At 43.9% G+C, this 26219-nt stretch overlaps 1 protein-coding gene across 2 annotated transcripts in view; it reads right to left on the reverse strand.

Moving 5' to 3' along the window:
* LOC120916355 (sialic acid-binding Ig-like lectin 12) overlaps positions 1 to 25771 on the reverse strand; it is a 32961-nt gene extending 7190 nt beyond the window's left edge. The window contains exons 1-9 of one of the 2 annotated variants that reach the window (XM_040327271.1): positions 25606 to 25767; positions 23279 to 23383; positions 18290 to 18646; positions 14776 to 15069; positions 11736 to 11765; positions 8643 to 8885; positions 7650 to 7955; positions 6203 to 6502; positions 2375 to 2477 (exon numbers count right to left, since the gene is read on the reverse strand). In XM_040327271.1, coding sequence (XP_040183205.1) covers positions 2375 to 2477; positions 6203 to 6502; positions 7650 to 7955; positions 8643 to 8885; positions 11736 to 11765; positions 14776 to 15069; positions 18290 to 18646; positions 23279 to 23354 — 1709 coding nt within the window. In that variant the 5' untranslated portion in view covers positions 23355 to 23383; positions 25606 to 25767. Of the gene's footprint in view, positions 1 to 2374; positions 2478 to 6202; positions 6503 to 7649; positions 7956 to 8642; positions 8886 to 11735; positions 11766 to 14775; positions 15070 to 18289; positions 18647 to 23278; positions 23384 to 25605 lie in introns of both variants that reach the window. The other variant, XM_040327272.1, reaches the window with a different exon arrangement.
* Positions 25772 to 26219: the final 448 nt, after the last annotated feature.

The following is a 26219-nucleotide window of genomic DNA, read 5'->3' on the forward strand; positions in this document are numbered from 1 at the left end:
AAATCAATAGGCCCGTGCGGCATACTTAGCCGCAATGCACACTGGGAAATGTAGGCGCACGGCGCATGCGCAGTTCGAAAAAAACGTAAAAAACTTAAGGTCAAGCACTATTAACATAAAACACGCCCCCCTCAAACACATTTGAATTTGGCGCCCTTACGCCCGCCGCTTTAGGCTACGCCGCCGTAACTTAGCAGGCAAGTACATTGTGAATCATGTACTTGCCTCGCTAACTTACGGCGGCGTAGCTTAAATTCCTTAAGCTACGCCGCCGCAAAGCTGCGGCAATCTTACTGAATCTACCTAACTGAATACAAAAATTGGGCTTATGCAATAAAAGAGAACAAAGTAGGTCTTCAATGTTGAACCCAGAGCAACCAATAGGAATCTAACTTGCACCATTTAGAACCTAAAACAGAACTAAACTCTTTCAATCATTATTAACTATGTTTAAGGTGTATGCTGCTAGCATTGGTAAATATATGGGAAGATATGCTACATTTAAATATTATTATTTTTTTTTTCAGTTGCTTCCTGGTTTCTGGCCTAGACCAAAATGATGTCATACATCTCAGGAGTCTTCATGGAAGAAGGGAAGGAGGGGAAGCTTTCTTAGTTGAGTACACCCCCCTGCCTGCATGCTTTAGCTATGGCCCGATGAATTCAAGGCCAATCAACTCATGATGGCTTTGGTTAGAAATGCTAGAGAGGGGGGGTGTTTTTCAAATACTGGTAGATATGGCTAGCGGTACAGATATGCAATTGAAACTCTAACTTTGTTTAGCTGAAATACATCAATGGATGCTTTCTAGTAGACTTGGTATTAACACTGCTAAGACCGAAGTTCTTTTAATTGGTAAAATTACACCTATATCACCAATTTCTAACTGGCCCATATCATTTGGCACTACTCCAACGCCTGCCAAAAAGATTAAGAACTTAGGGGTCTGGTTCGACTCGGAACTCACATTTATACCACATGTCTTAAATATCGTGAAAAATGCAAGCTACTATCTATATTTCCTTCGGAAGCTAAAAAATATGTTTACCGAAGTGAATCGGAAAAAACTTGTACAAGCATTCATACTTTCTAGGTTGGATTACTCAAATGTTTTCTTATTAAATCTCCCAAAGAAATGGATTGCTAAATTGCAGTTAGTTCAAAACCATGCCGCTCGCCTGATCAAAAGGCCTAAATTACAGAGAACACGTTACAAGCTCCCTTCGAGAGCTTCACTGGCTACCCATTGCCAAAAGGGCTGAATTCAAGACCCTCTACCTTGTTTTTAAGGCATATTGGAGTCAAGGTCCAATCTATTTATTGAGTATAGTTTCCCACTATACCCCAAAAAGATCTTTACGTTTGGCGAATTAAAACCGCCTTATGCCGAAACCATATAATTTTGCGGCAGCTGGTGGAAAAACTCTCCAAGTCTTTGGTGTATTCCTATGGAATAATCTTCCTGAGAGTATGAGGAAAATTAACTCGCTAACTCATTTTCGCAAGGTACTGAAGACCCACTTACTTTCCAATGTATATGAATAAGGGACATGTGCTATTTACCACTAACCAGCTCACCAGCCCGTCCTGCCTTGCTGCTGCCTACTTAAATGTGGACTGGTATTCTGCTTCTTCAACTTTTCTTTTTTCCCCTCTGTTTTAGATGATCCTCCTTATGCTATTTCAGTTGTTATTTATTACTAATATATTCTGTATGTGATATCTGCTATGCTTATTTTTTTTTGATTAACAGTATATGTATTTGGTCTGTCTAGCGCTTAGGCGCAGTTCATGAACTGTATTTGGCGCTCAACAAATAATAAAAATCAAATCAAATCAAAGGGATTTCTCAAAAAAATAAAGCATGGAGACATAGGGGTTGATTTACTAAAGACAACTAAACTGTTTTGTAAATTAGGTAAAGCTTCACTTTACAAAGAGTAGCCAAACTCCCCCTAGCATTTCTAATCAAAGCCATCTTGAGTTAATTGGCCTTGAATATATCGGCCCTTAGCTAAGGCACTTTCTGTACTGGAGACAATGGGCACAAGGACCAATAAAAAGATTGGATTTCCTGGAAGGGCACATGCAATAAAAAAAAAAGTCGTATGCCACAAGTCGGATCAGTTAAGACGATGATCAAACTTTTATTCAATTTCCTTCTGAATCAATGGGCTGAAATCGTGCTGTAAGACCGGGAAGACATAATTATGAGTACCGAGCTGTTTTCTTTTTTTTTTGTAACTCCTGCAGGGAAATACATTATTTTTATTTAAACTCGAGTGGGGTTTTAAATAGACAAATAAAGGTGAAACATTGGGGGAAATGTATTTCATTGTATCAACATACATGTGCAATTATGAAAAGACTTACTTTCTGCAGAAAATGATTAATAAAATTCCAATCACTATTAATACAACAGCAACACATCCACCATATATCACAGCAGCTGGAAATGCTTTAGATGCCGACTGAGCTGAGAAAGAAAAAAAGGTAATTACAATTAAGAAAATAATTTGAAGTATAACTAAAAGCAAAACTTTTATTTAGTTTTGGATAGAGGGGAGAGGGATTAGAGAGATATCAGGTGAAGAAATGAATACTAATGAACCTAAAATAAGCAGCAGCCGCCTAAGGGTGTTCACACACATAAAACAGTATTGGATAAAAGGGAAAAAAGGGGGCGCTTACTCAAAAACGAAATAACTATAACAAACATCCAACATGTGAGAATCGGTTTTAAAGAGATACCGCAGAAAGGCTTAATTTTAAGCCTATTAAGGTGAGAGTCTGGGGGAAATTGTTCTGGCACTTGCACCGGAGTGAGCAGCATTTGCACTTTTTCCTGTGAAACTAATTTTGCCTGCACCTTTGGAGTTCATTGTACATTATTGTGGACTTTGACCGTTTTGAAGAATCTATTTAGACTTTTTTTGCACTTGCATTGCACCTTTGGCTGTGTTTGCACGGAATTATTTTATATTAATTTTCTATCTATCTATCTATCTATCTATCTATCTATCTATCTATCTATCTATCTATCTATCTATCTATTTATTTATTTATTATATATGTTTTTTATTGATGGACTAGTATTCACTTGTCACATATGGGCATTTACATTACAATTTTACACCTGTTCACTTGGAATTGTTTTGCATTTATTTATTCATGTTTTTGGCACTGGAATGTTGCATATTTTGAGTTCTTTATTTAATTATTTATTAATTGATTTTGATATATTTATTTATTTAATTTTCATTTGTTGGATGTCTTTTTATAGTGATTTAGTTTTTGAGTAAGCGCCCCCTTTTTTCCCTTTTATCAGGTTTTATTGCTGTCTGTGCCCCCATTGAGGGAGATTCACCCTCTCTATTTGTCCTGTGTACCATTATCACCTAAAGAAGAAGTGAAAAAAAAAATACCAGGTTTTGGGTTGTCCCATGAATAGTAATTAAGGGGGTACTGGTTCAGGTGACAACTTGGGATTCTTGCACTTTGGAGAGATTTCCTCTCCCTTCTTGTTTAGGTTATGGGACAGGAAGTAAAGTAACAATGGAACACAGATGGTAAAAAACGAAAGTTCCACTTTAACTCTTAGGCCTTGTACACACGACCGAACATGTCCGCTGAAACTGGTCCGTCGGACCAGTTTCCGCGGACATGTTCGGTCGTGTGTACGGCCGACCGGACAATTTTCCGGCGGATCGGACAGGTTTCCAGCGGACAAATGTTTCTTAGCATGCTAAGAAACATGTCCGCTGGAAGCCTGTCCGTCAGACATGTTCGGTCGTCTGTACGACTCACCGGACATGTCCGCTCAGCTGAAAGCCCTCGCATGCGTCGAAGTGATTCGACGCATGCGTGGAAGCATTGACCTTCCAGGGTCGCACACGTCACCGCGTATCCTGTCCGCGCGGATTTCTGTTTGATGGTGTGTACAACCATCAGACAGAAATCTCAGAGCAGACATGTCCGATGAAAACGGTCCGCGGACCGTTTTCATCGGACATGTCCCCTCGTGTGTACGGGGCCTAATGGTCAATAATAGTAGACAAGAAATAGACAGAGTAAAATAAGGCCGTCTACCTCATTTTAATTAAATTAGGTATTGACCTGCTCTAAGCCCAAAGACAAAGTCGTTTTGAGAAATGGAAATGGGACTTTTGGTTGGCATGATTTTTCAGTTGTTATCAATAACATTTTGAGATTTTTTAGTTGTTATTAAAAAAAAAAAAAAACAGTACGTATTTTATTAAAGTAACTATAAAAGCTCAAACTCAGGGTTTAGTGTACAAGCACCTACTGTCAAATCGGTGGTCAATTGAACAGAGTCCACTTCTTGTTGTACCACAGCTTTTCTTTTTTTTTTTTTTTAATCAAGAGGAATAATAATTGAGAAACGTCAGAACAAAACATTCCAGAGTACATACAGTATAATGTATGTTAGTAGTCAGTCAGCAATTAGATATACAATGCTTCCAAAGACGAGCACATAAAATACTCAATGTATTTAAAGTATTTCACCAGCTTGAAACGTTACATCCATTTGACCTACTGAGAGCTCAACAAGCAATTTGCCCACTGATTGGGGGGGTCAGGTCACTTATGTTTCAATATCATATTAAAATTCTATGCAATATCAGATCTACGAGCAGGGCTGGATTCCAGACAAGGCCACAGAGGCCAGGCCTTGGGGCGGCAGTGAGTGCAGGGGCGGCGCCACGGCACCTCTTTGCCTGGCTGCTTTCTGCCTCCCCAGCACCCAATTTTATGTCCCCCGAACGGAACAGTAAAGCCCCTTTCCATCCCTTTCCGCCCCGCTCACAGCTCCGCCCCAGCGATTTCCTCAGTTTCTACCAGGAAGTTGGAGAGCGTGAAGTCACCAGTGGACGGAACGTGGGTGTCCCACTGACGTCATGACGTACGGGTGGGAATTGTGAAGCTGAGGCAAGCGGCGACCCGAGTGGGGGGGGGGTGAGGCACGGACAAGCCTCAGATTCAAGTGGCTGGCATCCCCATGGACTTCCCGTTCACTCCGTAAAAGTGTCAGGAGAGGATTATATGAACAAAGTCATTGAATGTCTGGAGCAGGTGTGTGCTGCCATTGGTGTCCTGGAGAGCAAGAGGAGGCGGGGCTTGGAGGAGTAGGAGTGGTCATTCTGTATTTATGAGAGGGAACTAGTGTGGGAGAGATAGCCTGAAATATGGGTGTTAATATAGGGGAGGGTTCTAGAGTCAGAGGAGGAGCTTGTAATTCACTAAAATGAGTGAAAGGGGCCTGTATTGTGTATAGAGAAGGGGAGGAGGGGGGGCGGCATTAAAGGACCTGGCCTTGGGGCGGCAAAGGGAGTGAATCCGGGCCTGTCTATGAGTGCCAGCCCAAGTGTACTCAGCCATTCTACCGACACATTTTCAAATTTGGGTGGAGATACCCTATGCTAGGGGAGGGGAGACCAATAACATAAGAGTGAAAGGGGCCTGTATTGTGTATAGAGAAGGGGAGGAGCGGGGGCGGCATTAAAGGACCCGGTCTTGGGGCGACAAAGGGAGTAAATCTGGGCCTGTCTATGAGTGCCAGCCCAGGTGTACTCAGCCATTCTACCCACACATTTCCAAATTTGGGTGGAGATACCCTATGCTGATATATAAGGCGCTCATACTGTAAAGTTAATCTTTGTAAACAGTTAATGTTCCTCTGAAAAAGTGAAATTGGCTCCATAAAATGTCTGAGAACCTGCCATATATTCATATACTGGATGAAGAAATAGTCCTGCTTACTAGGGATGAACTTTGAGGTCAGATCAAAATCTGCCGGTTTGGAAGTTCAGATTTATTCCAAACTTTCTGGATATTCAACAAGAATTTCCCTAAAGAATGTCCCATGATGCATTACAAAAAAGCACACCATTGGCTAAGTCTTGCACCTAACCAGAGTTTTTTGGGCCAAAGTCCCAGCCCACACGCTATAAAAGGTTTACTCTTCCAGTAGCCCTTTGGCAGTGTGTTGGAATTTAGCGAGGGGTAGATGACACTGCTGTTAGGGAACGATTGTTGAGTCCAATTTATAAGGTGAGTTGTGTTCTCCTCAAACATGTCTTGTCGTTTTAATTTCCCTTACACATAATTGGGTATTCAAAGTGAACAGCCTATTTTCTTTTAGTTAATTAACCCCTTTGTGTAAGTTCGTCAGGTCCTTACCTGTCTCATTGAATAGCTCCAGAACAAGCTCTCCATGTTTGTTGGAAGCCACACACTGTATATTCTGACTCTCTTCTGTGTTGACTGGAAGGTACAGTGTACTGTTGGTAACTGAATTAGATCTCTCAGTGAAAATACTAACTTTGCCATTCATGTGGTTTGATACGTTAATGAACCTCCCATTGATTTTCCACTTTACAGTTGGCTTAGGAAGTGACTCAATTAAACATGTACATGCTAGGTGATTTTCATCAACTTTCCAACAACTGGAATTTCTTCCATTGACAATTCTGGGTCTATCTATAAAAAGATGACATTTGTAAAAAAAAAAAAGTAATATCCCGCAATGTGTAGTATGATAAACATGATTCATTGTTTAGTACTAAACCAATAAAAAAATATACTCAAAGTTGACTTGCTAAAGGGGTTGTAAACCTTCATGTTTTTTCACCTTAATGCATCCTACGCATTAAGGTGAAAAAACATCCGCTACTTACAGCCCCCCCGAGCCCCCATTTACTTACCTGAGCCCTCGAAAATTCCTGCGTTGAGAACGCGCCTGCTTCTTGGTTCTTCTCAGCCCATTCTTCATTGGATAGATTGATAGCAGTGCAGCCATTGGCTCGTGCTGCTATCAATCAACCCCAATGACGCAGGGGCCAAGGTGCGAGGCCGAGTCCTGTAGTCGACGGCTATGGACGCCAGCTATAGGACTCGGGAGCGCGCCTTATATTCTATGAACGAATAGAAAGCTTGCTCTGATTGGCTGAGGCAGAGAGGCATGTGGATGACATCACAATCTCAACCTCGGCCACTCGAAGGAAGTTTTGCATTCATTCAAAGATTACAAAGCTTACTGTGAATAGTTGAGCAGCACTAAGCCTGACTGTATTTTGTTGAAGAGTGGGATGGGAAGATATAGGTACCTAATGTAAACTTTTTGTTAAAATGGATTTAAAGTGATCTGCAAAGAATCTCACCTGTTTTGACACTCATTCTTCCGATGATTGATCCATTGCAGAACATGGGCCTCTTCACATCCAACACACTTCTAGATGTGTTGGATGCCAGGTCCTCTGCTACATGCTGTGGATCATTATGTTACTCCCTTTGCTACTACAGTTCATAGTAATAGTAATGATGTGGTCTTCAAAAGGAACTGCAGCACATGGGGGGTAAGCAGGCACACCACACTCTCGAAAGTGTGTTGATGTTGTAGGAGAGTGAAGATCACAGGACAAGAGGATATGAAGCCCCTTTTTTTGCGGATCCTGGTTTGTGAAAAAAAATTAAGCCAGCGATAGGGTTACTTTAATGGATTTTTGGTGGCTTTTGTTCAGATTTAGATGAAATAGATGCTGCTTCTTCTAGATCATTCACAGAATGATATAGTATTACATGACATTAGGGCTGCAAAAAAAAAAAAAAAACAAGGACCTTTACTTACACATAATCTGGACATTTACTGAAGTCCTTAATGTTCCATAAGCATTTGTGGCTTGGCAGCTATATGGTCCTTCATCAGCGAATGACAAATTGGTGAGAACGAGTGTATCCATAGGGGAAGCCATCTCGGATTCATTGGAGGACATCCACGTTAAGTTAGATACTGGTTCACTATCAGCAGAGCAGGTCAGGGAGAGCGGTGACCCCTCTAAAGCGTATATAGTGTTGTTGTCTTTCATGGTGCAATCACTGTCATTTAGGTCTTTGCTGGTTACGAAACAGGTGATCTCTGGTGTTCTTGGGTGATCTACAACAATATTTATAAAGAGCATATGTAAAAGTATTCCCTGAAAAGATTCTCAACTCAAGCACAAAAAAATATAATCATCATTAGGTCACGTCATGCAAGGTTAATGCCCGGGTATTTGAAAGGCACCACTAGGTTTACATATGTAGCACCCTGATGTTTATGCTGGTTTGCTATTAAATTTGTCTGCCAAGTGATAGTTGCCTTGGCCAATTGCTAGGAGGTCAATTGACTTCATCCTAATTCTGGAATTGCTGCACTTCTGTCGCTAGGTGCCAGGTATCTGGTGACATTAAATAAGGAAAGGGCATTGCATGGACAGATTAGGAATGAATGGGGTATCTCAGCCAATGGGTACCTTCTTGGGTACCTTGGCCTGCTGGGAGAGCCTATTTATTTGGGTCAGGTGATCGGGGGTTCTGTGCCACTGGACATTGTCTGGGTGGACGTGTGTTGTGCTGCCCGAGGCTGCTAGGCTGGAAGCCTGAGGCCTATCCTGTGGACATCTGGCTGCTAGGCTGTCTGAGGGGCCTATCCAGAAGCAGGAGAGCAGCGTAATGTTGGGATTGCGGCTTCCAGTCCAACCAGAAGTAACGGTTCTGCCGGCCAGAGAACCTGTCGTGGTCAGAGGTAGAGGGGAAGATGTTGCCACTAAGGGACCATACTCCTTTTTTTAAATATACTTACAGCACACAGAGATGGAAATGTTTTTTTCTGCCGTCCCATGATGATTACTTGCTTTGCAATTGTACCTTCCTGCATAGTTAAGACTGATATTCTTTAATTTGTAGGTTTGGTTAATCACTGGTAGCTGTCGATCTTCATGAAACCAGGTAATTTCAGCCACAGGGTTACTGTCCACATTACATTCCAAGCTCTTAGTTTGTCCTTCTATCATAATAATGGGTGAGTTTGCATCTGGGGAAGAACCTTACAGACCAAAGTAAAAGTTATAGTTATAAAAATATTGAACTTGACCTTAACATATATATATGTATATATATATATATATATATATATATATATATATATATATATATAAATATATATATATATATATATTGACAATGAGCTGCTGGTACTAGATATATGACCGCCCCTGATACCCTATACCACCACTGCGCCAATGAAACAAAATATAAATACAGCTGCCACTTTAGTGAAAAAAATGTAATTAACAGAAATTAAACTTGTAACTATGCATAATAAGAACTAGGAAAAATGAGTGGCGCTAGTGAAATCTAATAACAATACCTATAAACCACTATATATAATATAAATATGACATATATCCGTGTGTTGTTCATTCTGCGGACGTATATCTTTGTTAGGCAGTCGGCAAGTGGTTATTAACACTGTCAATCTTTAAGTGGGCAGCTCTTGTTGAGGAAAGTGGAAATTAAATACAGGATCCATAAATCTCTCTTAGGCCGCATACACACGGTCGAACATGTCCGCTAAAATTGGTCCGCGGACCAGTTTCCGCGGACATGTCCGAGCGGACAGGTTTCCAGCGGAAAAAAGTTTCTTAGCAAGCTAAGAAACGTGGCTGCTGGAAACATGTCCGTCGGACATGTCGGATGGTGAGTACACCTAATCGGACATGTCCGCTGGTTATGACGTGTAACCAGCGTCCCAAAATCCCGCGCATGCGTCGAATTGATTCGATGCATGCGTGGAAGCATTGCACTTCCGTGTTTGAGAACGTCGGTGTCTTCTATGTCACGCATTCTCTGTCCGCGGGGATTTTGGTCTGATGGTGTGTACACACATCAGACCAAAAGCTCCCAGGAGACATGTCCGATGAAAACGATCCGCAGACCGTTTTCATCGGACATGTCTCCTCGTGTGTACGGGGCCTTATTGGTATTGCTATCTTATTCCGCATACACACGATCGGAAATTCCGACAAGAAAACCGTGGATTTTTTCTGACGGAATGCTGGCTAAAACTTGTGTTGCAAACAAATCTTGTCGGAAATTCCGACCGTCAAGAACGCGGTGACTTGCAACAAGTACGACAAGCCGAGATCATGGAAGTTCAATAGGCAGTTCGGCTCTTCTGCTTGATTCTGAGCATGCATGTTTTTTTTGCGCGTTCGAATTGCATGCAGACGATCAGAATTTCCGATAGGAACTTTTTCCGTCGGAAAAATAGAGAACCTGCTCTCAATCTTTTGTGGTGGAAACTCCGACAGCAAGAGTCCGATGGAGCATACACACAGACGGAATTTCCGACCAAAAGCTCACATCGGACTTTTCTTGTCGGAATTTCCGGTCGTGTGTACGCGGCATTAAAGTATTGATGTTAATGTAAATAATCTGGTTAGCTGGGCAGGCATATTCTGAACCCCAGAGGATCTCCATGGCCTCGGCTTGTAGTGTTATATAACAAAAATGGAATTTGAAGTGCCACACCACTGCTAAGAGGTCCAGATTCGTTTTTTTTTTCTTCCAATAATAGTAATGAGGACAATCCAAACAGTATCCAATGTGTTTTGGGGGTCAAAGAACATCCTGTTCACAAGGTCTTGATTAAACACAATCTCCAACAAAAAATAGTCTAGTAGGGATCTAGTATGTGGTGATCAACTTATGACTGAGGGGTTAGTTCCTGAAGGGCTGACCAGTGACCTCTGGTACAGTTTGAGGTTGTCACTAGAAAAGAAAAGAAGTAGGTGGGAGAGTCCTTAAAGAGTAGTTAATTGGCTCCAAAAGGACAATCTGCTTAAATGTAGTTCGGCAAATGGAAAAAAAGTGTATTTCATGTGTAGCGCCCTGCTACTGTTCATAGCTGGTGCTGCTGTAAATTTGGAGGGTGGTCAGAGAGTTAGTTGCCTCTGACCGTGTTTATTTGGCTAAATTCAGGGGCTCTGTTCCAGCTTTGGCTGTACTGTGTGTGTCCACTGTTGTTGTCTGGGGAGCTGGTCCCACCCTGGACCGACAGGTGGCAGCAGTAGGGTCAAGGTCAAGTGAGGCTCTTGTAATATATTTTTCATTAAAGGGACAATTTTTTTTTAGGAGTACGGGGGGCCCGGAGATCCACAGGGCCCCGGATGACAACCCCCCTTTTTTTTTATAAAAAAATATATATTTTTTTTATTTTATATATATATATATATACACACATACGTATATATATTTATTATTATTATTATTAAAGGGCCCAGAGGTCCCCAGGGCCCCCGGATGGCAACCCCTCTTTTTTAATAAAAAAAATATTTTTTTTATATTATTTTATTTCTTTTTTTTCTTTTTATATATATATATATATATATATATATATATATATATATATATATATATATATATATATATATAATTTTTTTTTTTTATTAAAGGGCTCAGAGGTTCCCAGGGTCCCATGTGGAAAACCCCCTTTTTTTATTTGTTATAAATGTTTATTTTTTATTTTTGTTTATATATATTTATTTTTTATGTTTTTATTAAAGGGCCCAGAGGTCCCCAGGGCCCTGGATGGCAACCCCACCTGCCTGAAGCTGTGTAAGGGGCCCCATAATTCCTGATGGCTGCCCTGGGGCCGGTACATGGGTATCGGCTGTACCCCCTGATGGTGGCCCTGCCCCCCTGTTCCTGCGACGCCGCCCCTGCACCCACTGCTGCCCCGACGCCTGGCCTCAGTGGCCTTGTCAGGAATCCGGCCCTGATTGCGATCTGTCAGTCAGGACTGTTGAGTGGGATCAATTGATTGAAGTCTGCTGGATCAGGTTCTGCATACTTATGCCATAAACTAAACAAAACATGTTAACTGAGAACATACCATCTATAGTAATATCCACCGAAGGAGGATCTGCAAAACAAAACAGTTAAAGCTCATCACCAAGCTGATATAAAATACACAGATTAATACAGCTATGTACAGGATGTATTAGTTGATTAGATTATTAATAAATAGATGGGTTTATTAATCTTAAAAAAATATCATGTCATGATGTGGACACTTTCTAATGGATGTCCAGTGGTAGGGGAGTTCACGGGAAGGGTTGTGGGCATAAGGCAACAGGGAATCTTGGGGGGGGGGGCATTTCAGCACTGAATCAGTGGTCCCCACAAGCTGAACCATTGGCAGCGATGGAACCAGGATGGGGGACTTAGGTAAGCATATCCAGCTTTAAAAGGTAAGAAGAAAAAAAATCATAGTAGGGTTAGAGGAGGGTGAGAAGGAGTGATGGTATTAAAAAAAAAAAGTTTTTGCCTGGAACAGGGCTTTGACGTTTATAAGTTTCCAAGCTGATGTTTTATATCTTGTTGTAACTATTTATACGACATCTTTATTTTACGTATAAATAATCATTGCAGGGTGCTATAGGGTGCCTTCCTACCCTTGTTGCTAATGCCAGGGTGCTCCTCCATCCTCTTGGGTGATCCTGTACCTGCTTGACCCGGATGGAAAACCAGGTGAAGATGGAAGCACCTGCAGTGCTGAAGGGCTTTGTTTTCAGGTAAGTCTGTCATTATGTGCTAGTATGCATTTCATACTAGCACATTATGACTTAACCCCTTCACGCCCACGCTTTAGTGAAAAGATGGCTACAGCGTGGGCCGTAATTGTTGTGAGGGTATCCAATGTACATCCTCCGATGCATGAGCTGCCTGCCCACCCCCCGTGGGGCACTCTGAGATCGACGAGTCTATGAGACTAGGCCGATCCTGACCTCTTACCACGTGATCAGCTGTCAGTCAATGATAGCTGATCATAGGCGTGCGCACAGGGTGTGCCAGGTGTCCCCTCCCACAGCATGGCTGGCTTCCCCCCTCTCCCATTGGCTACTGCAGTGAGCACACATAGATGATATTTCAGGATGAGTGGGGGGAGGAGTAATGTAATTTACCGCCCCTTCGCTTTCCGAAGGAACACAGTGAGAGATCGGTACCGTGTTTTTAAGCTTTCAGGTGCACACCCTAATTCAACAAGCTGCGCACACCTATGTAGCTGATCACACGACGTAAACACAAACAAAAAACAGATCACTGGGGCATCTGTCAGAGGGACATCGGTCCCGAACAGAGAGCCACCACCGCCAGTGCCACCTGGCAGTGCCCACAAGTGCCACCTACAAGTGCAAAACAGTGCTGCCTATCAGTGCCCACCAGTACCACCTATCGATGCCACCGGACACTTAAACCCCCTTCATGCCCAGGCCAATTTTCAGCTTTCAGCACTGTTGCACTTTGAATGAAATTTGTGCGGTCATGCTACACTGTACCCATAAGAGATGTTTAGCATTTTTTTTCCACACAAATAGAGTTTTCTTTTGGTGGTACCTCAGTTTTTTTTACTTTTTTGCTAAACAAACAAAAACAGTGCCACCTATCAGTGCCAATCAGTGGCACCTATTAGTGCTACCTATTAGTGCCCTTCACTGCCACCTATCAGTGTCCTTCAGTGCCACCCATTAGTGCCACATATCAGTGCCCACCAGTGCCACCCCATCCGTGCCCATCAGTGCTGCCCATCAGTGCCACCTATCAATACCACCTATCAGTGCCCACCAGTTCCGCCTCATCAGTGTCCATCAGTGCCGCCTTATCAGCGCAGCCTATCTGTGTCCATCAGTGATGCCTTATCAGTGCCCATCAGTATGGACTATCAGTGCCCATCAGCGCCACCTATCAGTGCCCATCAGTGCAGCCTATCAGTGCCCATCAGTACAGACTATCAGTGCCCATCAGCGCCCATCATAGATGGAGAAAAATTACCTGTTTGCAAAATTTTACAACAAACCATGAAAACTTTTTTTGTTTGTTTAGCCAAAAATAAAAACCCTAGTGGTGATTAAATACCACCAAAATAAATCTCTATTTGTGTGGGGGAAAAAATGATAAAAATGTCATTTGGGTACAGTGTTGCCGGTCACCCCCCCAGTCACCCCCCTTCCCCCACAGTTAGAACACTACATAGGTAATACATTTAACCCCTTCCTCACCCCCTAGTGTTAACCCCTTCCCTGCCAGTCACATTTATACAGTATTAGTGCACTGATTGCAGTATAAATGTGAATGGTGCCAAAAATGTGTCAAAAGTGTCCGATGTGTCCACCATAATGTCGCAGTCGCAATAAAAATCGCTGATCGCCGCCATTACTAGTAAAAAAAAAATAATAAAAAATAATAATTCTGTCTCTTGTTTTGTAGGCGCTATAACTTTTGCGCAAACCAGTCACTTATTGCGATTTTTTAAACATTTTTTACTAAAAATATGTAGAATACGTATCGGCCTAGACTGAGGATAAAAAAAATTAAATAAAAAAAATGTAGCTATTTATTATAGCAACAAGTAAAAAAATATATATTTTTTTCAAAATTGTCGCTCTATTTTGGTTTATAGTGCAAAAAAATAAAAACCGCAGAGGTGATCAAATACCACCAAAAGAAAGCTCTATTTGTGGGGAAAAAAGGACGCCAATTTTGTTTGGGAGCCACGTCGCACGACCGCGCAATTGTCAGTTAAAGCGACGCAGTGCCAAATCGCAAAAAGTCCTCTGGGCAGGAAGGGGGTTTAAGTGCCCAGTAAGGAAGTGGTTAAAGATGAATTATTTCACTAAGACGAAATGTGTTACTATTAGAGACACAGTATCTGTGTTCTGCATACAGCCTGATTTCGCTAAAACACTACACGCGATTGTTTTTAATGACCAATTAAAAAAATGGCATTTTTCACGTCATGAAAAACGGTCGTGTGTACGTGGCATAAGTTCTAACTACTCCATGAAAAAAAGAGCTTTGGCTTTAGATACACTTTAAATCTTACACATCTAACATACAGTTGTATTTAATTCCAGGGTGATAAGAACACTTACACTCAACATTTAAAGTAATGTCTCTTACTGCAGTCACCTCCTGTGTTAGCTGTAGTATGCATGACAATGGAGAGCCGTGCTGTTCCTTCCTCGCAATGAAGGTGATAATGGATTGGTGGGTTTTTAGGCCGTTCTCATGATATGTAGTTTGGGTAGGAGTAACGCTTGCTTCCTGGATATTTCTTTCCCATATGATTTCTGGGTCTGTTTTCTTACATGTATCCGTAAATGTGCATTCCATTTTCACCTCCTCCCCATCAAGCCAGCTCTTTATGGGTGAGATCTCGGGCTTATCTGCATGCAAAGATAATGAACAGAAAAAAGGGCTTTAGATGTTAACAACGAAAAACTCTGATGTAAAAGACTCTGGCCCGGATTCACAGACATCGGCGCATATTTATGCCGCCGTAGCGTATCTTTTGTACGACGCAGCGCAGAGAGGCAAGCACCGAATTCACAAAGCACTTGCTCTCAAATCTGCGCTGGGTTTCTAAGGCGTAAGCCGTCGTAGGTGGAAGTGGGCGTGAGGCATGCAAATGAGGCGTGACCCCATGCAAATGATTGGCCGAGTGCCAGACAGATACATCTAACGAATGGCGCATGCCCCGTCCCGTGGACGCATTCCCAGTGCGCATGCTCACAATCACGTCAGAACAACGGCCTAAGATACGCCGGATCATTGCCTACGGCGTGAACGTAACCTACGCCCAGCCATATTCACGTCCTACGTAAACTACGTAAAATACGACGGCTTATGTTGCCTGGTCCATACCTTTGCATGGGTTGCGCCTCATATATGGGGAATAACTTTACGCCGGACGTACCGCGTATATTATGTGCCCGGCGCAAGTAAGTTCGTGAATCGGCGTATCTACCTCATTTGCATATGTGCATAGAAAATCTATGGGAGCGCCAAATACGTCCAGCGTAAATATGCGCCCACTCTATGCCGGCGTAGGCAAGTTACGTTGGTCGGGTGAAGCCTATTTTCTGGTGTATCTTAGTTTGTGGGCACGGCGCACAGATACGACGGCGCATATTTGCACTTACGCGGCGTATCTCGAGATACGTCGGCGCAAGTGCTTTGTGAATCCGGGCCTCTGTATGTTGACAGTTAATACACTAATCAGCATTGCCGGCTACAGCCCACAGGGCTTAAAATCCCACAGGGTGGTTGAACAGAAGTCAATCGGTAGACTAAAGTTGTTCTTTAACCACTTTAGCTCCAGAAGATTTACCCCCCTTCCTGATAAGGGCATTTTTTGTGATACGGCACACTTATACTGTGGGCGCACTGTTTGATAGTGTGAAACGCGTCAGCTCTTCTGTCCATTCTGCTGTGATTCTAACTATGGGGGGGAGGGGACTGATGAGAGGAGGAGACCGATCGTTGTTCCTATATACAAGGAACATACGATCAGTTCTCCTCTCCCCTGACACACACGGATCCATGTCCCTGCTCTGTGATGAGCAATCGCGGGTGCCCCGCGGACATCGTGGCCACCGAGCACGCGCATTGGATCCACAGTTATGTGGTGAGAGCACGCGCCACTGGCGGCGAGAGCGCCTGCGCTCTCCACAACACCAAGAAGCCGAGGACGTTATATGATGGCGGCCCGGAGGGACGAAGGGTTCCTGTCGCCATCATATGACTATACGGCAGTAGGCATATGGTTAAAAACGTCAGTTTTGCCACGTTTGCGTTTAGAAGCGTTTTTTTTTTTTAAATAGTCAAAAATTAAAACGTTTTGTTTTTTTTTGCTTTCCAAAACATGCTTATGAACTAAACTGCCTAGAAAGGACTATAAATGACCCAGTGTACATGTACTGACAAGATAACATAGAGGAGAGTTCAGGGGCAGCTGAAAAAAACGCCCAACTGCTCCTAAGCCCCCGTTCACACCTAGGCGTACATACGCCTGTAGTGCGACGCCGCTGCAGCCCCGAGACGCTGGAGGGATGATTTAACATGCACCTCTATGGAGATGGTTCACATCTCCACGCCGTACGCCTGCCGCCTGAAAAGTCCTGGACCTTTTTTTCAGGCGGCTTTCGGCGTTCGGCATAGGAGATGTAAACCATCTCCATAGAGGTGCATGTTAAATCATCCCTCCAGGATCCAGGCTGCATTCACAATCGCGGCCTTTTGTCGCCGCAAATCGCTGGAACAAAACGCCGCAATTTGTCGCCGCAATTCGCGGGACAAAACGCCGCGATTTTGTACGCCAAGGTGTGAATGCAGCCTAAACGTCCGTTTACCAGCAGCAGTGTACATGAGGCCTTAAGCCTGGTACACAAGATCAGTTTGTCTGATGAAAACAGACCGATGGACTGTTTTCATCGGACAAAACGACCGTGTGTGGGCCCCATCGGTTTGTTTTCTATCGGTGAAAAAAAAAAGAACATGTTTTAAATTTTTCCTATGGATAAAAAAACGATAGAAAAAAAATGATCGTCTGTGTGGAAGCCCATCGGTCAGAAATCCATGCATGCTCAGAATCAAGTCGACGCATGCTCGGAAGCATTGAACTTCATTTTTTTCAGCACGTCGTAGTGTTTTACGTCACCGCCTTTTGGCAAGGTCAGATTTTTGACTGGTGGTGTGTAGGCGAGACTGATGAAAGTCAGCCTCATCGGATATCCGACGAAAAAATCCATCGGATTAGATTCCATCAGATATCCGATCGTGTGTACAGGGCTTTAGAGACCAGGGAGGGACTGTTTCATTTTTGTATTTGATGGTTGTGAAATGTATGCTGCTAACACATACTGGGCCGGATTCAGATAGGTTAGCGGATCTTTAGATCCGCGTAACCTATCTGATTTACGATCCGCCGCCGCAAGTTTTTGAGGCGAGTGCTTAATTCAGAAAGCACTTACCTCAAAACTTGCGGCGGCGTATTGTAAACCCCCCGGCGGAATTCAAATTCCGCGGCTAGGGGGAGTGTACTATTTAAATCAGGCGCGTCCCCGCGCCGATCGAACTGCGCATGCGCCGCCGGCTAAATTTCCCAGTGCGCATGCTCCAAATGACGTCGCTAGGACGTCATTGGTTTCGGCGTGAACGTAAATTACGTCCATCCGTATTCGCGAACGACTTACAAACAACGTAAAAATTCAAAACTCGGCGCGGGAACGACGGCCATACTTAACATAGGATACGCCGCACTTACCCCTGCTATAGCAGGGGTAACTTTCCGCCGGAAAAAGCCGGACGCAAACGACGTAAAAAAAAAGCGCCAGGCGGTCGTTCGTTTCTGAATCGGCGTAAATGCTCATTTGCATATTCGACGCGTAAAAGACACGGAAGCGCCACCTAGCGGCCGGCCTGGAATTGCAGCCTAAGATCCGATGGTGTAAGTCACTTACACCTGTCGGATCTTAGGGATATCTATGCGTAACTGATTCTATGAATCAGTCGCATAGATACGACCGGCCGGCCTTAGCGATACGATGGCGTATCAGGAGATACGCCGTCGTATCTCCTATGTGAATCTGGCCCATTTTTTCTTACCTGTTACTTTAACATAAGGCTGGATATCTTTGTAGCTGTATTTTATCTTTTTATCTTCAACTCTGAAAAAATAATTTCCTTCATCCTCAGATAACGGATCTTCTATGTAGAGAGAGCAATTCCCACTCTGTATATTTCCCGTCAGTAAGAATCGGTAATTTTTTTCAGACTCGGTATTCTTTTTAGAAGCCACAGTTTTCCCATCCTTATTGTACCAAATTCCCTTAGTATTTCTAGATAAGGTTAGCCCCTTAGGCACAGTAAAGCTGCATTGGATGTGCACACATAGTCCTCGCTGCACTGTTATGCGCTCAGTCACATTTATACTGTATCCGGGAACTGATAGACTGGCAATGCCTGCAGATTAAAAAAAAAAATAGGTAATTTATTTATCTTTATTTACAATTGCTCCTAAATGATTGAACCTGACAGATAGTAACCCACGTTTAAAACGTTAATTTTGCAAACGATCAGTTTGCAAACATGCCCCGTTTAGCAAAGTTTTGCCGCGTTTTGCCGCGTTTGCGTTTAGAAGCGTTTCAATTTTTGAAAGCTAAAAACGCCTATAGACGAAATGCTGCTAAATGCAAGTTACCACGTTTAGCCGCGTTTAGTCGTGTTTGGCGTCTGAAAAGCAGAAATCTTTTTCTTCCTCAATAGACAAAAAGGATACGAATCCACTGCAAAATCTAATTGCAACATTAGATTTTACCTTACAAAAGTAGCAGGGACAGTATACCTCCTAACTTTTAGAGATGGGAATGAGGGACACCTATCAGCAAAAGCATGCAGGCATAGGACACACCCCCTGCCACGCCCCGTTAAAGGAGCATTGTTCAAAAAAACAAGCTAAACCCAGTTAAGTTAACCACTACACGACGGCCGTACGACTTTATACGGCCGCGGGGTGGTTCTGAATCTCTAACAGGCCGTAAAAACACGGCCTGCGTGCGCATCCAGCGGCGGCGCGCGCGTGCTCGCCGCATCGCTGAGATGCCGGTGCGTGTGCCTGGCGGCCGTGATGTCCGCCAGGCACTCGGGATCGGCGGCTACAGGGACAAGACGTGGAGCTCTGTGTGTAAACACAGAGCTCCACGTCCTGTCAGGGGAGAGAGGAGACCGATCTGTGTCCCTCGTACATAGGGACATAGATCGGTCACCTCCCCCAGTCACCCCCCTTCCCCTACAGTTAGAACACAATTTAGGGTACACATTTAACCCCTTCCTCACCCCCTAGTGTTAACCCCTTCAATGCCAGTCACATTTATACAGTAATTAGTGCATATTTATAGCACTGATCGCTGTATAAATGTGAATGGCGCCAAAAATGTGTCAAAAGTGTCCGATGTGTCCGCCATAATGTCGCAGTCACGAAAAAAGTGCTGATCGCCGCCATTAGTAGTAAAAAAAATAATGAAAAATAATAATAATTCTGTCCCCTATTTTGTAAGCGCAATAACTTTTGCGCAAACCAGACGCTTCTTGCGATTTTTTTTATTTTTTTCCCCAAAAATATGTAGAAGAATACGTATCGGCCTAGACTGAGAAAAAAATGTTTTTTAAAAAAAATTGGGCTATTTATTACAGCAACAAGTAAAAAATATTGTTTTTTTTTTCAAAATTGTCGCTCTGTTTTTGTTTATAGCGCAAAAAATAAAAACCGCAGAGGCGATCAAATACCACCAAAAGAAATCTCTATTTGTGGGGAAAAAAGGACGTCAATTTTTATATTGGTTTTTGGAATTTACAAATGCAGAAATTTAGAAATCGGGTGAAAGGTTTAGTGCTGGGAAACACTTTTTGATAGATAAAAAGTGCATTTTATATACAACTATATAGATCAGACCAAAATGAGGGATATATGAGGAGGAATGAGGGACAGAGGCACATTGCTCCAAATCAGGGACAGTCCCTTAAAATCAGGGACAGTTGGGAGCTATGGTGACAACATCACTGGGCTGTACATAGCCTGTGCAAAGGGCAGACCTGTGGGAGGAGCCCAGTGGGAGGAGCCCACTACAGGCTGCCTGTAGATAACTACAGGAGGGGGGCGGAGACGAAACCAGTCATCCTGCACAAGGAGAGAGAGCAGCAGCGAGCGGTCTTTATTACAGGAAGGAAAAGTCTCACACTGGATGACTGCGCAGATCAGAAAGAAATACACAAAGCGCACCAAGATTCCAGGAAAAATACACATGATGAATGTATTTGGACAATATTTGCTTAGCCCAGAGTCCAGCTTTAACTAATTGGCGACCATCCGCCATCGTTATACAGCGGCAGGTTGGCTCTCCTGTGCGAATCGCCGTAGCTGTACGGTGGCTGCCTTAAGGCCTATAGGGGGCACGCGCGTGCCCGTGGTGCGACGCTGGAGCTGTCTGGCAGCCGCGATGTCCGCCGGCGACCTTCAGTCGCACCTGAGAGAGACAGAATGGGGATCTGTCAATGTAAACAAACAGATCCCCGTTCTGCCAGGGAAGTAGAGTGAGATCTGCTGTTACTAATAATCAGGAACAGCGATGTCTCTCTATTCCCTGTCAGTCCCCTCCCCCCACAGTTAGAAACACCTCCCTAGGACACACTTGATCGCCCCCTAGTGTTTAACCCCTTTCCTGCCGGTGACATTTATACAGTAATCAGTGGCAATTTTTAGCTCTGATCGCTGTATAAATGTCAATGGTCCCAAAAAAGTGTCAAAAGTGTCCGATCTGTCCGCCGCATTGTCGCAGTCCTGCTAAAAATCGCTGATTGCCGCCATTAGTAGTAAGAAAAATTATAATAATAAAATGCCTTAAATATATCCCCTATTTTATAGACGCTATAACCAATCAATATACGATGATTGCGATTTTTTTTTACCAAAAATATGTAGAATAATACATATGGACCTAATCTGATGAAGAAATTATTATTTTTTGGGGATATTTATTATAGCAAAAAGTAAAACATATTTTTTTTTCTTAATTTTTTTTCGCTCTTTCTTTGTTTATAGCGCGGAAAAAATAAAAAACTGCAGAGTGGATCAAATACCACCTTCTCTCCAATCAGCTCTCAAGCCTCGTACACACGGGCCAGAATCTCATCAGGAAAAAAAAAACGTTTTTCATGACAATTTTCTTGGCAAGAATCTCTTTCCGCCCGAGTGTACAGACACTCCTTTCAAAAGAACCGCCGTTCTCTTGAAAGTGAAGAACGCGGTGACGTCATCGCGTATGAAGAGCATGCGCTCGTCACATTCAATGCCGTCACCGCTGTAACGGCTACCCATGTAGTGAGAGGGTCTCAGCCGTTGGAGAAGTCCTTTTCCCTGGCAAGCTGCGATATGCAAGTACCGCCGGTATATCCCATCGAACGCCCTTTCAAGAAACGAGACGGCTACGTTTGCAGAGTCAAGCAGGACTGATTTTTAATGGTTCACTCTGAGATTTTATACAGTATTCAAGGCACATGAACAATCAAACTGTCCCCACCCACACATCACACCGTGGGGAAGCTTCAATCACCTTCTTTGAGCTAATTATAAACATTTCTTCATTACCAGAACTCAAACACAATGATCTCCTTGAATCAATCAGTCTCTAGACGTTCCGGCACCGAGATCTACTTAACATGACCTGGCCGGGCACATTCCTTTCTCAATAGAATTCAATTAACCTTTAGAACAATATACACTCACAGATCATCACGTTAGCATACACCTGGCAAGAGGCTGTTAACTGGTAATACACAACAGAGCGTCAATTAGCATTTAGCAGTGAAAAAGTCCCTCTACAATTAACCCTTTGAGCTCAGTAACCAGTCATGCAGTCCTCTGTAGGCAGAATAGTTCATAGTTCCGTTACAGCCGCCATCTTGCTTCACGCTACGTATGCGGTGGAAGCTACCGCCCATGCGTCAAAGTCATTTTGAGCATGCGCGGGTTTCCATGGAGGCAGGTAAGTATACACACTCTCGGGCTTCTTGTCGGGAAACAGGCCGAAAAGAATCTCGACAGGATCTCTATTTTTCTTGTCGAGATTCTGGAAAGATTTCCAGACGAGAAACCTGAAAGCCTCGTACACACGCTCTGTTTACTCGGCAAGAAAGCTCTGCCAGCAGTTTTCTTGCTGGTTCTTGCCGAGAAAACTGAGCGTGTGTACGAGGCTTCAGAGTTCTCCTCATTTAGCTCTGCATTGTGTAACTTCTGCAGTTTACCCCTGTTTTCTGAAAGCCCAAACAAGCTGTATACATTTTGGGCCAGATTCACGTAGATGAGCGGCGGCGTAACGTATCGTAGATATGTTACACCGCCGCAATTTTTCATCGCAAGTGCCTGATTCACCAAGCACTTGCGATGAAAACCTACGCCGGCGGCCTCTGGCGCAAGGCGGGCCAATTCAAATGGGCGTGTGCCATTTAAATTAGACGCGCTCCCGCGCCGGACCTACCGCGCATGCTCCGTTTCCGAACTCCCGCCGTGCTTTGCGCGAAGTGACGTAATTTTTTCGAACGGCGACGCGCGTAGCGTAATTCCGTATTCCCGGACGGCTTACGCAAACGACGTTATTTTTTTCATTTTGACGCGGGAACGACGGCCATACTTTATACAGCAATACGATTGCTGTGTAAAGTTAAGGCACCAAAAAAAACTACTAACTTTGCGACAGGAAACTAGACTAGCGGCGACGTAGCGAACGCGAAAAACCCTCGGGAATCGCTGTAACTCCTAATTTGCATACCCGACGCTAGTTTACGACGCGAACTCCCCCCAGCGGCGGCCGCGGTACTGCATCTTAAGATCCGACAGTGTAAAACAATTACACCTGTCGGATCTTAGGGATATCTATGCGTAACTGGTTCTATGAATCAGTCGCATAGATAGAACAACAGATACAACGGCGTTTAGTATCTGAGGCTAATCACTTTACTGGGTATATGGAAGGGTTTGTAACCACTTTAATGATTTTTTTTTATAACACAAAGCCAGACACTAACACACATTGTACTCACCGCTCCACAGATGGGATATAATATAAATGAGGATGTGGCAATAGCTCAGGTGATCACTTCTTCTTTTTAATTTCATATTTGAAAGTGTTGGAAAGTCCAGAGTTCCTAGAATGCAATAAACATGTCAGTGCCGAGTGATCAGCTCAGAGAGTTGCTAATGTGCAAACACAGGGCCAGATTCACAGAGATTTACGTTACTCCGCGGCAGCGTAACGTATCCCATTTACGTTACACCGCCGCAGGTTTACAGCGTGAGTGCCTGATTCACAAAGCTCTTACCTGTAAACTTGCGGCGGTGTAACGTAAATGCGCTTGGCGCAAGCCCGCCTAATTCAAATGGGGCGGGCACCATTTAAATTAGGCGCGTTCCCACGCCGAACGTTCTGCGCATGCTCCGTGTTAAAATTTCCCGACGTGCTTTGCGCGAAATTACGGCGCCCGGACGTTTTTTTGAAATGCGACGTGCCTTACAGCGTTTCGTATTCCCGGACGTCTTTTACGCAAAAAAAAAAAAATCGAAATTCGACGCGGGAACGACGGCCATACTTTAACATGGCTGATCTAAAGATAAGCCATGTTAAAGCAGGTGTAACTTTGCGACGGGTAAAAACGACTAGCGACGACGTACGGGATTGCGACGAACGCGCGGATCTTCGTGGATCGCCGTAACTAGTCATTTGCATATTCTACGCCGACCGCAATGGAATCGCCACCTAGCGGCCGGCCTAGAATTGCATCCTAAGATCCGACGGTGTAAGTCAATTACACCTGTCGGATCTTAGGGCTATCTATGCGTAACTGATTCTATGAATCAGCCGCATAGTTAGGACGGGCGGATCACAGAGATACGACGGCGTATAAGGAGATGCGCCGTCGTATCTCTTTTGTGAATCTGGCCCACAGTACCTAACACCCATACAAGTCATGTGCTCACCCTTCCTTTACATCATGGGTCTTCAAACTACGGCCCTCCAGTTGTTCAGGAACTACAATTCCCATCATGCCTAGTCATGTCTGTGAATGTCAGTGTGTTATAATCAGGGCCGCCATCAGGGGGGTACAGGCAGTACACCCGTAAGGGGTCCAGAGGTCCCCAGGGCCCCGGATGGCAACCCCCCTTTTTAAAAAAAATAAATATATAAAAAAAAAAAAAAAAAAGTTTTTTATTAAAGGGCCCAGAGGTCCACAGGGACCCGGAGGTCTCAATGGCCCCGGAAGGCAACCTCCCCTTTTTTTATACATTTTTTATTTTTTATTATATATATTTTTTTAATTAAAGGGTCCAGAGGTCCCCAATGGTCCCGGATGGCAACTCCCCTTTTTTTATATATATTTTTTTTATTTATTTTTTTCTTTTTATTAAAGGGCCCAGAGGTCCCAAGGCCCCAGATGACTATCCCCCTTTTTTTTATATATATTTTTTTATATATATACTTTTTTTTTTTTGTAAGGGGCCCAGAGGTCCCCAGGGCAACCCCTCCAATTCGTGGCACCCCCCGCTTCTCAATTCACGCCCCCCCGCTTCTCAATTTTCTCAATTAGTGGCGGCACCCCCACACTTCACAATTCACCTCTCAATTTGAGACGGCAGCACCATACCCCCCCCCCCCTGGCTTTTTCTTTTTATTAAAGGGCCCGGAGGTCCCCAGATGGCTACCCCCCCTTTTTTTATTTATTTTTTTGTCAGAGGTCCCCAGGGCAACCCCCCAATTTGTGGCCCCCCCCCGCTTCTCAATTTGAGGCGGCAGCACCCCCCGTTCTCTGCTCTAGGGGGCCCATGCCTGAAGCTGTGTAAGGGGCCCCATAATTCCTGATGGCGGCCCTGGTTACAATGCCTCATGGGATGTGTAGTTCTACAACAGCTGGAGGGCCGTAGTTTGAGGATCCTTGCTTTACATCATGAAGACCATTACATGTGAGTGGCAGGAATTGCCGCTCAGTCAAAGATAAGGGGACATTACCATTGTTCTATTCCAGAGAAAGTTTGGTTTGTTCCCTTTGCATCGCGGTGAATAGCATGAAAACTGTAGATTTTTTTTTTAAATCTCGAAACTTAAATGTAGTACACGCTCTTTTTTTTTTTTTTGTTTATAGCGCAAAAAATAAAAAACGCAGAGGTGATCAAATACCACCAAAAGAAATCTCTATTTGTGGGGAAAAAAAGGACGTAAATTTTGTTTGGGAGCCACGCCGCACGACCGCGCAATTGTCAGTTAAAGCAACGCAGTGTCGAATCGCAAAAAGTGCTCTGGTCAGGAAGGGGGGTAAAATCTTCTGGGGCTGGCTAAAGGGGTTAAAAAAGCATAAAATGTTCTTGGTAACATTACCTGCGTTTGTTAATTGTGGCTTTCTCCTTTAAAATTGTTGCCATAGGTCTCTTCTGTCTTCTCTTATCTTCTTCTATTGATCATTCCATCTCATTACACACTTTCTCGAGCTTTTTGTTCTCTGTCTCTACTTCTTCGGTATATTTGGTATATCTAAGTCCTTTTGGGGAAGTTACACTCTTAGCAGTTCCTAAAAGCAGAAGTTAGAGATTACCGATTTCGCCCTGAATTTCCGGGGGAACAAAAAGGCCTTCACTTAACCACTTGAGACCCGCGCTATTGACAAAAGACGTCAACAGCGCGGCTCTCAGGTGACGTCTTTGGACGTCATTTAAAGTGCATTACCCGCGCGCCTCTGGGGGGGGCGCGCAGCGGGTAAACACTGTCCCGGCGCATCGCTGGGAAGCCGATGCGTGTACCTGGCGGCCGCGATGTCCGCCGGGTACACGCGATCGTCGGGAACACAGCAGGGACGTGGAGCTCTGTGTGTAAACACAGAGTTCCACGTGCTGTCAGAGGAGAGGAGACCGATCTGTGTCCCTTGTACATAGAGACACAGCATCGGTCACCTCCCCCAGTCACCCCCCTCCCCCCACACAGTTAGAACACACCCA

This window comes from Rana temporaria, chromosome 10, assembly GCF_905171775.1.
Source record: "Rana temporaria chromosome 10, aRanTem1.1, whole genome shotgun sequence".
In the NCBI taxonomy this organism is placed as follows: Eukaryota; Metazoa; Chordata; class Amphibia; order Anura; family Ranidae; genus Rana; species Rana temporaria.